The 13,197-nt window shown below is 36.5% G+C and overlaps 1 protein-coding gene and 1 pseudogene across 12 annotated transcripts in view; both read left to right on the top strand.

The window, feature by feature from the left end:
- Positions 1-13,197, top strand: part of MYO9A (myosin IXA) — a 301,754-nt gene that overhangs the window by 238,199 nt on the left and 50,358 nt on the right. For 7 of the 12 annotated variants that reach the window (XM_031956316.1, XM_031956313.1, XM_031956318.1 and 4 more), the window contains 3 exons: positions 2,597-4,138; positions 10,010-10,103; positions 10,659-10,874. In XM_031956316.1, the coding sequence (XP_031812176.1) occupies positions 2,597-4,138; positions 10,010-10,103; positions 10,659-10,874 (1,852 nt within the window). The remainder of the gene's footprint in view (positions 1-2,596; positions 4,139-10,009; positions 10,104-10,658; positions 10,875-13,197) is intronic. The other 5 variants (XM_031956319.1, XM_031956320.1, XM_031956322.1 and 2 more) reach the window with 2 other exon arrangements.
- On the top strand, positions 5,074-8,153 carry LOC116421931 (annotated as a pseudogene).

The raw sequence follows: 13,197 nt of genomic DNA, 5'->3' as shown, positions 1-13,197 counted from the left end.
TTAGTTGCTTGGCCCACTGGGAAGATAGGTAACCTTCCCACAGTCAAAAAAGCTGGTATTTTTCAGAGGCAGCACTTAAATTCAGGTCTTCTGTCTTGAAGGTTCACCTATTCATACACTGCCTTGTAGGTCTTACTATGATCTATAGATTTTCCCAAAATCTGACATCTCAGGGAATTTCTTAATTGTTCTCTTCATGTCACAGAGAAAGCTTACATTTCATTGGTGTACTCAGACACAACCTTTTTCCCATTAGAAAACACAAAGTCTGAAGGAAATGATGCCATACAATTCCCTGCTATTGGTGAAGCAAATTGAAGGAGATCCAGGGCTCCCAGCATCATTCTTTCTGTAACTGCCTGCATCATTATCCTGAGTTTTCTTCAGGAAAGAAATAAATACATTAGTGAAAAGTCTGGGAACTCTGATCTGTAACCTAAAATATAAAAGTTTCTAGGAATGAGGGATAAAAGGTTTTTCTTCCTTACAGTTTATACTTTATTCTGTGGCTCAGGTGCTACTTGCCACTTGTGAAGGTAGGTGAGCCTTGCAATTAACTGCACAAATGGCTTCAGGAAGTTCCTTATCAAAACAAGGAAGGATGGAATTGGTGAGGAAGCTCATAATACAGTGTTAGGTTTGAGGCTTTCCAACTGAGGGAAGAGCTGGTCTGAAGTCTTAAAGAAAGGGAAGGTCAGATTTCGGGGCCAAAATTCCTAGGTTTATTTTCCAGTTTAAGTATCTTAGCCTTTCTGGAGGTTCTTTTTTTTTTTAATAGCCTTTTATTTACAGGTTATATGCATGGTTAACTTTACAGCATTAACAATTGCCAAACCTCTTGTTCCAATTTTTCACCTCTTACCCCCCACCCCCTCCCCCAGATGGCAGGATGACTAGTAGATGTTAAATACATTAAGATATAAATTAGATACACAATAAGTATACATGACCAAAACGTTATTTTGCTGTACAAAAAGAATTGGACTCTGAAATATTGTACAATTAGCCTGTGAAGGAAATCCAAAATGCAGGTGGACAAAAATATAGGGATTGGGAATTCAATGTAATGGTTCTTAGTCATCTCCCAGAGTTCTTTTTCTGGGCATAGCTGGTTCAGTTCATTACTGCTCCATTGGAAATGATTTGGTTGATCTCATTGCTGAGGATGGCCAGGTCCATCAGAACTGGTCATCATATAGTATTGTTGTTGAAGTATATAATGATCTCCTGGTCCTGCTCATTTCACTCAGCATTAGTTTGTGTAAGTCTCTCCAGGCCTTTCTGAAATCATCCTGTTGGTCATTTCTTACAGAACAGTAATATTCCATAATATTCATATACCACAATTTATTCAGCCATTCTCCAACTGATGGGCATACATTCAGTTTCCAGTTTCTAGCCACTACAAAAAGGGCTGCCACAAACATTCATGCACATACAGGTCCCTTTCCCTTCTTTATAATCTCTTTGGGATATAAGCCCAATAGTAACACTGCTGGATCAAAGGGTATGCACAGTTTGATAACTTTTTGAGCATAGTTCCAAAGTACTCTCTGGAGGTTCTTTTAACAATTCTTTCTCTCTTCCCCCCCCGCCCTTTCCCCTTTTTCCCTCCCCTCCCTTTCTTTCCTCGACCTCTACTCCTACCCCTACCCTTACCCCTACTCCTACCTCTCCCCTCTCCCTCTCTCTCTCTCTCTCTCTCTCTCTCTCCCCCTCCCCCTCCCCCTCTCCCTCTCCCTCTCCCTCTCCCTCTCCCTCTCCCTCTCCCTCTCCTTCTCCCTCTCCCTCTCCCTCTCCCTCTCCCTCTCTCTCCTTCTCTCTTCCTCTCTCTCCTTCTCTCTCCCTCTCTCTCCCTCTCTCTCTCTTATATTTATTTTTAGTTAAAATTAGAGGTTTCTTTCAAATATGTCTATTTTGTTTCCTATACGTGGTAATTTTACATGTTTTCAATATTTACATATGTGTGTATGTGGATGTATTTCCATTTAAATTATGATTTAATTGAAAAAAAATGGTGCCCCAGTTATCAGAAAATTTGAGTTTTGGTCCAGGTTTCCTTCCTTCCTCAATCATATTACTTTAGGCTAGTAATCCCTGCACCTCAATTTGCTTCTTTGTAAAATGCTTCACCATAATGATATCCTTAAAAGATGAAGAAGTCAAAAAGAATGTCAATAGTTTTGTTTAAAACATATAAAAGAGAATATGATGAAGTTTAAGAGATATAGTCAAATAATGAAGTTTTGAAAACATGTTAAATTTATCATACACGTAAAAAAAACAAATTTAGTAATACATTCAGAGTTTTATATACAATGTTCTTTTGCTCTTTATTTTACATGAAAATGATCATGTTAATGTTTGCCTAATTCAATACTAAGAAAAAATTGGTTTGCATTTGCTTTTTTTTAAAGTAATATTGTTGTTCTATATGTAATCACTAACATTCCTTTCAATTAACATTTTATCAATTTGAGATTAAATTTTAGAGGTATAGCTTCTATTTTAACCAATACTGTTTATCCTGTATCCATCCAGTTGTGACCAAAAGATGATTCCAAAAATTCATGTCACATTTTTGTTTTTTCCATAGATTTAGATCTTTGAAAGAACAACGATTAAAAGAAGCTAAATTGAAAAACGGATTAGCTATTAAAGAAAATAATCTAGAAATTTGGGGTTCAGACCCTTCCAAATGGGAAGATGGATCATTTGAAGAAAGAATGAAAGCTGTAGAAGAATACAAATATGTGATAGAAAATAATCGAATCAGCCATAGCAATTCAGTGGACATCTCTGGAGATTTAGCATGCAAAGGACAGGAAAAGACTATTAGCCAAAGTACCATAGATTTGGAGCAAGATGTAATTGTAAGACAGAGGCGCAAGTCATTGGAGGACCTTAGTCCAAAAAAAGTAGGACGGGCAAAAAGAGAGAGTCGCAGAATGCGTGAGTTGGAGCAAGCAATATTTAGTTTGGAATTGCTGAAGGTACGGGGTGGAATGTCTCCTTCAGAAGAGCGTAGATGGTCCACAGAATTGATTTCTGAGGGCCTACAATCATCACAAGGAACCCCTGAGAGTGAAAGTTCTCAGGGGAGCTTGGAACTCTTGAGTTTTGAGGACAATCCAAAAAACAAACTAGAGGCAGTGTTTTCAAATGAGGGAGACTTACAGATCCCTTCATCTAAGGCACAGAAAGCTTTACCCTGTGATCCAAATTTTGATTTACAAAAAAATGTCCCCATCATATCAGATGAGAGTAGTAGTTTATTAATTAGAAAGAGGACACCTTCCAGTTCAGAGTTTTCAGAGAACGTTGTCATAAAAGACAGGATGGACTGTGATTCTCAGACCATTACCTGTAAGCCACAATTCAGAGAGCCCTTCATCCCAAATAGCCTTCCAACATTCTATATACCCCCACAAGATCACACAAAAGTAAGCTCTGAACTTGGGGCAAGTACTTTGAAAAACATAATTTTGGAAAGTGAAGAAAAGCCAGAGATAGCTTTTACCTTGGACACAAACAAAGAAAGCAGAAAATGCCACTTGGTTGAGGAAAGCAGAACAGCTGCTACTGCTTCCATGAAAAATACTTACTTTTCTAATACTGTGCTTAAGAAGTTAGAAAGACTAAACATGGAAAAAGAAGAAAGACAAAAGCAGTTGCAGCAGCAAAATGAAAAGGAAATGATGGAACAGATTCGTCAACAGAAGGACATTCTGGAAAAGGAGCGAAAAGCCTTCCAAAATTTAGAGACACCATGGAAAACAGGAGAGTCTTTGCTAACAAGATCTATCAGGCCATCAAAGCAAACAATTGAAAGGCCACAGTCTCTCTTCATAAATCCTACAAACAAGGAAGAACGGAATGTTCCAGGACCTTTGTCTGTAACTATTAAAGGTCTCACTGTTACTCCAAAAGGAAATACTCCTGATCAGCCAGTTCAAAAGGACCGGCCTGTCAGTATGTTCTTTGAAGATCAAGAAAGCCAAAGGCAACCCGGTCTTTCACAGGTCAGGACTGATGGGTGGAAGACTAAACTGAATGGAACTTCCCAGGAGCTGCATTCCCAGGAAGGAAGGACCAAAGCTATTTTCTTCACACCAAAAGAACATTTGGGTCTCTCACAGTAAGTGAAATGTGTCTTTAATTTGATATCAGAATCTTTTTTTGACTGTTGATTGCCCAGTGCTCAAATAAGGATCTGATGACATCATTCTCCTGCTCAATGAAGAACCCTAGTTCATTTAGGATCACATGCTAACTACTCTGATATTTAAGGCCCCTCACCACCTCTCTTCAGCTTACCTTCACAGCTTTCTTTTACATTACTTTTCATATTCCTTAGGAACTTAAGAGCACACTAGCCACATGCCCTTCCCTTTTCTATTTAGAATGTCTTCCTTCCTGACTTGTGTTATTTAGAATCCTTAGTGTCCTTCCCTGCTGTTCTCTTGAGTAAGCTTTAAAAAAAAAAAGTCTTTTATTTTTCCAAATACATTAGAGATAGTTTTCAAGTATAGTAAACCTTTTGTGATCAACTTCCATCCTCAGAAGCTAGTACCTTCTCCCCATCACAAAATTTATTTTGTTATAGACATTTATTATCTCTGTTGTATCTCCCTTAGTAGGATATAAACTCCTTGAGAATAATTTCCTTTTTGTATTCCCATACCTACTTTAGCACTTCACCAATAAATCAGTAATTTTACTCAGTAGAGCAAATTCTGTTTAAAAATCAACAGATGGCACAGTGGATAAAACATCAGCCCTGAAGTCAAGAGGACCTGAGTTCCAATCTGCCCTCAGACACTTAACCCCAAATTACCTCAAAAAAAAAAAAAAAAATGAACAGGTCATTTGCTATCCATCACTCCCTAGTAACTTTTGCTGACTTTTGGCTAAAATCAACCCAAGAATATCATAAATGATGTTCATGATATTTAACACTCTTTTTTTAAAATTTATTTTATTTTATTTTATTTTTTTATTTAATAGCCTTTTATTTACAGGTTATATGCATGGGTAACTTTACAGCATTAACAATTGCCAAACCTCTTGTTCCAATTTTTCACCTCTTACCCTCCACGATGACCAGTAGATGTTAAGGTATTTAACACTCTAATATATCACATAGGCCTCCATAAGTTTGGCATTTAAAAAAGGCAAGAGGATTGGCCATGGTTTGTGGCATACATGTAGTCTTTATAAATTCCCTATGCATTCTATAATTTTAACAACTTAAGTTGCACGTATGAATTTTAAAATCTCCAAGTGGCATTTAAAATCAAACTTATTAAAATTTAAAACCATTATATTACCCAGATATATGCTCTGGACTCATTTAAATTGTATTAAAATGGAAAAAGGGTATAATCAATGAGAAGGTAACAATATATCCTTAATATCCTATAAATAATCATGTTAAAACAGCCCATATTATCTATAAAAAGCACGTAGAACTTGCCTTTAAATATCATTAACAGTTTCCTTAATTCACTTATTAAAATTTTAGAAGTTATAAATCTTTAATCTATCTGAGGTTCCTTGTAAGCAGCCTTCATCTTAATATAATATTATTGTGTCTCCCTTCTTTTCTGGCTGTGAAATACCAAAGTATTCTGATGGTATTCATTATACAGCCTTGCCATAGTTCAGCAATACTACCATACTTTCAGGAATTAAATTGCACTCTGGTAGGAAGCAGCTAGACTTTTTTTGGGAGGGGGACCCCACAACCTTCCATTGTAGTTCAGTGGAAAGAGTACCAGATCTGGAGCCAGAACCTGGGTTTACATCCCTATTCTATTTTCTATTATTTGTAAGTCACTTAAGCCTCTGGACCTCAATTCTTCATATGCAGAAATGAGCAGGGATAGATAAGGCAACTTCTGTAGTTCTTTCTTTCTTTCTCCAAATCTGGGATTCTGTTAATGGATTTGCTATGAGCCACTAAGATAATATTAAATCATATCTCACAGGCTGATTCTCATTAATTCTTTTTTCTCTTTTTTCATCCTCTCCTATCTTCAAAACTCTCCCCAGACTTATTGCTTAAAACAAATAGCATTGTTACAAATTGAATTGACAGGTGAGAATCTGATGTTGGAAAATGAAACACAATACAATTTGAGGTTCTTTTTTTTTTCTTTTCTTTTTTGCAGCTCTGTGATTCAGGGATTATCTGTAGTCACCAGATCTGTAGCTTTCTTCATAAAGCAGCTGATAATCCAAAAAAACCAGATTTATTTAGAAGGCACCTGAATACATTGTTTCATGTCATTCCACATTAGCTTATTCTAAATACCAATAACACTTCTGTTTGATCATACCACAACTTCTTTGCTTCAATACCATGTATTCCTTTAATTTGGGATGAATATGGAATATTTCAAAGTAACTTTATCAGTTCTTATGTGGCCTTGTCATCACTCTTCCAAGCTAAAAATTATATGAATCATCTTGTTTTCTTTTATCTCCTTAAAAGTTGCTTAATTTAGAAAGAACATGTTGCATAGATATATTTTGAAAATAATTTATACTACAAATTTCTGGTTCCTGAAATATTATCAGGAGAAATTTTAGTATTTCATGGAATCATAAACTCTTAGAGCTTAAAGAAACTTTACAAGTCCTTTTATAGATCAGGATACTATGAGCCCCATAGTCATTAAGTGAGTTGGCTCATAGCTATTTAGCAACAGACCTGCTTCTAAAATTGTCAAAGTCAGAACTTTAAAAAAAATCCTCTCATCATATGATATATGCTTAAAAAGCAATTGACTTCTCTGACAAGACTTGCCAACAAGACTAAACACCAAGGAGGTGGGCAACCTTCCCTGCCACTAGAGCCAGATGCTCCCTTTCAACACACCATATGGTTAGTTGACTCTCTGACTTTGTGAGAATGAGCAAAAGACCACATGGACCTCAGCAGGGCTGGGGAGTAAACCCGGAAGGAGCAGCCACTGCCCGCTGCTTCCCCAGTTGCAAGCTAATCCAGAAGTGGTGGCTAATCCACCAGTGCTCTTAGAGTGAGAGAAGAATCCTTTATTCAGTGATTCTCATGAGAACTGGGTGGGCTCCCAGGCGTGAGAGAAGTTTTATCCTTTTAGTTTGGGGGGCCTTGTCTCCCCTTTCAGTGTTCAGATTGGTCAGATCAGAGTTATCCTCAGAGTTGGTTACAGCAGGTCAGGTTTAAGGTCCTCCTCAGTACCTGGTCATTGATACTAGTCATTGGAGCCAGTGTAGGCTTAGGCCCCTTTCTCAGGAATTTTGATGCTAAGCCAGTTTCTTGGCTCACAAGGTATTGATTCAAGATAGCTTACCAAGATATTTCACCCCTTCCTTCATTCTGTTGTAAAACTATCAGTGGAAACCTAGCTTTTGATACTCCTCACGGTGAGCAGTCACAGAGTATTTTTTAAAGATACAAATTGCTGAGGAGCACCAGGCTGCATGGCCAAGCTGTGTGACTTCATGAGGGATCAGAAGGCAAAGGTCAAGGCGGCTTTCCAGCTGTGTGACCAAACAGGGGATGGGACAGATCTCACACAGCCAGTGGGGACGTGTTACAGGCCCTGGGTCAGAACCCTACCAATGCTGAAGTGTTCAGAGTCTTAGGGAATCCCAAGAGTAATGAGATGAATGTGAAGGTGCTAGACTTGGAACATTTTCTGCCAGTGCTGCAGACTGTAGCAAAGAATAAGGAACAGGGCACACATGAGAACTATGTAGAGGAGCTCTGGGTGTTTAATAAGGAAGGGAATGGCACAGTCATGGGGCCTAAAATCCTACACATCCTCATCCCTCTGGGTGAGAAAAAGACAAAAGAAGAAATGCAAGTGTTAGTGGCAGGGCATGAGGACAACAAAGGTTGTATCAACTTTGAAAAACTAGTCTGGATGATGCTGAATGGCTGAGAACAATTCCCCTTTCCACAAAGAACCCCTAACTTTCCAGTATGAAAATCATCCTCTTGTCCCTGAAGCAACTAACTATATTTTCAGGGTTACCAAAATCCTTACTTCCAACCCCCACCCCACCCCATAGGTCCTCTTTGGCCTATTTGCTCACTGGTTTCACCAAATAAACTTGCTATTTGTTCCTAAAAAAAAAAAAAAAAAAGAAATTGCTTTTCATCTCCTGAGAGGGCAACAAAAATGAAATTGGCTGAATTATTAAGCACAAGGGAGAGATATAGAATAGTCATTTTTTAAAAAAATTTAATAGCCTTTTATTTACAGGATATATGCATGGTTAACTTTACAGCATTAACGATTGCCAAACCTCTTCTTCCAATTTTTCACCTCTTACCCCCCCCACCCCCTCCCCCAGATGGCAGGATGACTAGTAGATGTTTAATATATTAAAACATAAATTAGATACACAATAAGTATACATGACCAAAACGTTATTTTGCTGTACAAAAAGAATCAGACTCTGAAATATTGTACAATTAGCTTGTGAAGGAAATCAAAAATGCAGGTGTGCATAAATATAGGGATTGGGAATTCAATGTAATTTTTTAGTCATCTCCCAGAGTTCTTTTTCTGGGCATAGCTGGTTCAGTTCATTACTGCTCCATTAGAAATGATTTGGTTGATCTCATTGCTGAGGATGGCCTGATCCATCAGAACTGGTCATCATATAGTATTGTTGTTGAAGTATATAATGATCTCCTGGTCCTGCTCATTTCACTCAGCATCAGTTCGTGTAAGTCTCTCCAGGCCTTTCTGAAATCATCCTGTTGGTCATTTCTTACAGAACAGTAATATTCCATAATATTCATATACCACAATTTATTCAGCCATTCTCCAACTGATGGGCATCCATTCAGTTTCCAGTTTCTAGCCACTACAAAAAGAGCTACCACAAACATTCGTGCACATACAGGTCCCTTTCCCTTCTTTATGATCTCTTTGGGATATAAGCCCAGTAGTAACACTGCTGGATCAAAGGGTATGCACAGTTTGATAACTTTTTGAGCATAGTTCCAAACTGTTCTCCAGAATGGTTGGAGAATAGTCATTTTTGATGAGAGAATCGAATTTTTAAGGACAGAGAAGAGATCTTTAGTAGTTATCCATCTAGATTGTCTTAAGGTTTACTGCTCAGAGACCCACATTTAGACTAGATAAATCTTGTGGTCTAAAAATTAAACATTACAATTTTAAATAGCCCGTCACTCAAAGTATATTTTAGGCATAGAACACTTTCCTAGATGAAAGTTATGTAGCATTATATAAAAGAGCAGTAGGGTTTTGAGAAAAGGGAATGTCTGATGTGGTCTCTTAAAGGCATGTGGTACTTTGTAAATAGAAATAACCTTAATTTTAATCAAGTTGTCTTGAATAGTTATAATGGGAAATTGATATCATGTAGCCTTTCAAAGTAAATTTAAGAGTTTTTTTCCTTATTCATTAGCCTTTTTTAAAGTACCTTTTATCAACCATAAATCACCTCGTACTATTTAATTTTCTTTACCTAGATCATACTTTCTTAATTTTTCTGTACTATGTTGGTCTTCTCCTTTTTCACTCAACATCAAGCCTCTTTCATACTGTGGACTTATAGACCTGTTTGTTTCCGTTCATGATAATGTATGGTATGATTATTTTCTGATGCTTTAGTAGCTTCAGTATTTTCAAGATAATTTTTGATTGCAACAGAAATCAAGTAAAAAGATAGAAAAGTACTTTCAGAATTTTTGAAACTCAAGAATATATCTTAATGGAGGTAGCTAGGTAGTGCAGTGGATAAAGCACTAGCCCTGAAGTTAGGAGGACCCGAGTTCAAATCCAGTCTCAGACACTTAATACTTTCTGGCTGTGTAACTCTGGGCAAGTCACTTAACCCCAATTGCCTCAGCAATATATATATATGTGTGTGTGTGTGTGTGTGAAATTATTAAAATTCTAGTACTTCCCTATATAGGGACTATCTATTATAGGACAGAATCTTCTTGTAATTTATGAAATTCTGTTGTCTTAAATTTCAGTAAGGAATATTTAAGCCATGGAAATAATCAATTCCACACAAGAGGTGAACCATCTAGGAAGCCTATGAAATTGACTGGGCCCGGCAGAGGAGAGGTAAGCAAAATAATTTATTTATTTCTTCTTTTAACTGAAACAAATTGATGTTGATTTAGGAATTATTGCACTTCCTGATTGCCTTTATTCTACCCATCTTGACTACAAACATTTGCAATAAAAAAATTATGAGCTAAATTGATTTGCTAATGAGTAGAGACATAAAGCTGACAGGGGAAGCCCAGGGTTCTTCAGGAAAGTTGGGAGTCACATCCAAAAATATCAGGGCAAAATTGGGCAGTTGAGTTATATGACTGTGGTGAAACATTGACACTGAACCATGTGAAAGGAAGACTTGATTGCTCCCTTGTGAAATTTAGCAGCATAGATTTCCTAACATCTCTTTCTGTCTTTTTTTCTAATTATTATGTGTAATCCTTTTTGTTTCTTTATTGCTTCTTCTTATGGATATGGTTGGGTGGAGGGATGTTTAAGGAAGACATTAGCCCTTGTGAGATCTACACTTTGATGCCTTACATCAGCAGAATCTCCTTTAAAAAAAAATAGAAACAAAACAAAACATTTTTGTATTATTTGTTTTATCATTTGGTCAAGCAGGTTGCCAGACCGGCCCATAAAAAGAAAGCTCGCATGGCGCGGACGCGCTCCGATTTCTTGACTAGAGGTACTTTTGCTGATGGGGAGGGGGATACAGAGGAAGATGATTACGATGACATTATTGAGCCCCTTCTATCCCCTCACCAAGCTTCTCACCCTGAGCCAGGGCCTTCAGCAAGCCTGGGGCAGGCCTATCACAGTGACTCGGAAATGGTAATTTTACAACAAATATACGGGAACCAGGGAGTAATCAGGTGTGAGGGGAATGTTCATTGCTAACTATACTGACAATTTCCACTGCCTTTTGTCCTTCTCTTTAATGATTTTGTAAGTGGAAAGCCTCAGTGAATATAGCAAATAAAGCAGTATTCTATGTTTTCAGTGATACAGAAGCAATTTCACAGTAGGTATTAATTCATGAATAATGTTAAGATTATTGGTAGTGTTGCTTGAGACCACACAACTTTAACATAATGAAGAGTTCTTTTACCAGTTAAAAAAGCAGGAGAGGCATGAAATATCAACCCATAGCTGAAATATAGGTGCTACTCATTTAATGTTCTTTAAAATATTAATCACTCTACTGTGTGTCTAGTTCAGTGTGCTTTAAACATAACCCTTCATTTTGTATGTCATTTCTAAGTAAAAGAACCTGTGTCAATATTTTTACCTAACAAAAATTACAAAAAATAATGCCTTTCTCTCCCAATATAGTGGATATGGCCATGAGTATGGCATTCAAATAATATTTCAATAAGTTTTTATTATTCTTTGAAATATTCACTATGTTGTACATACATATTATATATATATGTGTGTGTATATTAATAAAAGAATAGAACACTTACATTTTAGTTAATTTCCTTTTTTAGCAATTGGTCTCTTCTATCCTACCTTCAATACTTACTTACTGTAGTTAGGAAAGTTTTAGAACACTCTTGTCATTTGCTCAGTGAACAATTTAAAAACTTTTTAGCTGATGCTACATCTATTTAGCTTAAGAAATTTGTATTCTTCCTAGTCAATGATGTAGTTTTAAATTTATTCTTTTGTCAGAGTAGCTACTTTAACTTTATCATGTGTTTGCTGGTATATTCAATTTTTTAAATATCCATACCAGTAATCCAAGAAACAAATAGATGAAGACAGGTGCTGTTTAAATTGGCCATTTTGAATCAATGTTTTTTAGAAAGAGCAACCAAAAAAGAAAAAGGCTATTCTGACATAATCTTTTACTGAGAAGGCATACATGTAGAACCGGAAGAGATTTTAGTCCTGTACAACAATTTCCTGCATTTCCAGATGATGATACTGAGGATCTAAGGATGAAGACTACCACTTGTTACCTTTTATGACCTTGAGCTTGTCACTCTCGACTTTCATGCCAACCTTTTTTGTGATGAGAGAGAAAGTCTTATTAGAAGTAATCTATGTCTAAGTCACAAAGCCATTACAATTATATAACCTGTGAAAAAGCCTTCGGTATCATTTTCAAAAAAATAAATTATTTTGATTTTGATTCTCATATTTCGACTATGCAAAAAATTTCAAATTAATCTATCTAGTAAGATAGATAAGATCTGATCGTGTTGAAAAAAGTCTCTTTGTTAACATGTTACTGCTATTGCATTCCTGAGTGTTTATCCTTTACAAAGCATTCATTCTTTTGGCACTCCAGATTTTATCCACTAGAAACCTTTGCTAAAAAACTGAAAGGGAATGGGGCTTACTGCTTAGAGGATTCTGTCCTTAAAAAAAAAAAAAAAAAAACTTCTTCTTTGTTTGGGATCTCTTCTGGCGATTCTTCTATCCACTTAGTTTGACCATCATTGCATGCTTGTAGATCTAGAACTCATCAGTGCACATTCATCTCTTTGCACTCACTTACTAGCTCTTTTTTTATTATTGGGTACAGGTGGTAGGATACATCTTTGCTGGCTGTGTTTGTGCAACACACTTACTTAGCAAAAGCTGGTGTCAGTAGAACTTGTGGTGGGAGGGATAGGCAATGTAAAGGGGTGGGACTTTTGAATATAATGTGGAACTATCTATATTCCATTTGTGTCTTGATTTTATAGGTGCAAGATTGAAGACAGTCCTATCTAAACATTTATTGAATATACTAAATGTAGAACCCTTCTGTTACTTAAAAAAGCCAGGTTTATAGGGATCAACTTTATTAACAGTGTTTCAGTTTTAATGACCTGTCTGACTTTATAACAGAATAATCTGTATCAGGAAGTGTTTCGCCATCGGACAGCCTAGAATTTTGCTCTAAGTTTCAATGAAAATAGTTGATAGACACACTGAATATGAAGCAAATCTTCCTTTGTAGTGGTTGTCCTAGTAGGAATAAAGCAGTTTATCCCAAATTAGCATTGTTAATTACCTTAAAGTGCCATTAATAAACATCAAAAATTGGTTAGTCATTTGTCAGTTACTTTCCAATTAAAACAATTTAGTACTCTGATGTTGCTGACCTTTTAAAAAAAATTATCTTTTAAGACTCTACTTATTATGTATATTGATGCTTCTT

This window comes from Sarcophilus harrisii, chromosome 2 (genome assembly GCF_902635505.1).
Source record: "Sarcophilus harrisii chromosome 2, mSarHar1.11, whole genome shotgun sequence".
In the NCBI taxonomy this organism is placed as follows: Eukaryota; Metazoa; Chordata; class Mammalia; order Dasyuromorphia; family Dasyuridae; genus Sarcophilus; species Sarcophilus harrisii.
This window is presented reverse-complemented; position numbering and strand designations above follow the sequence as displayed.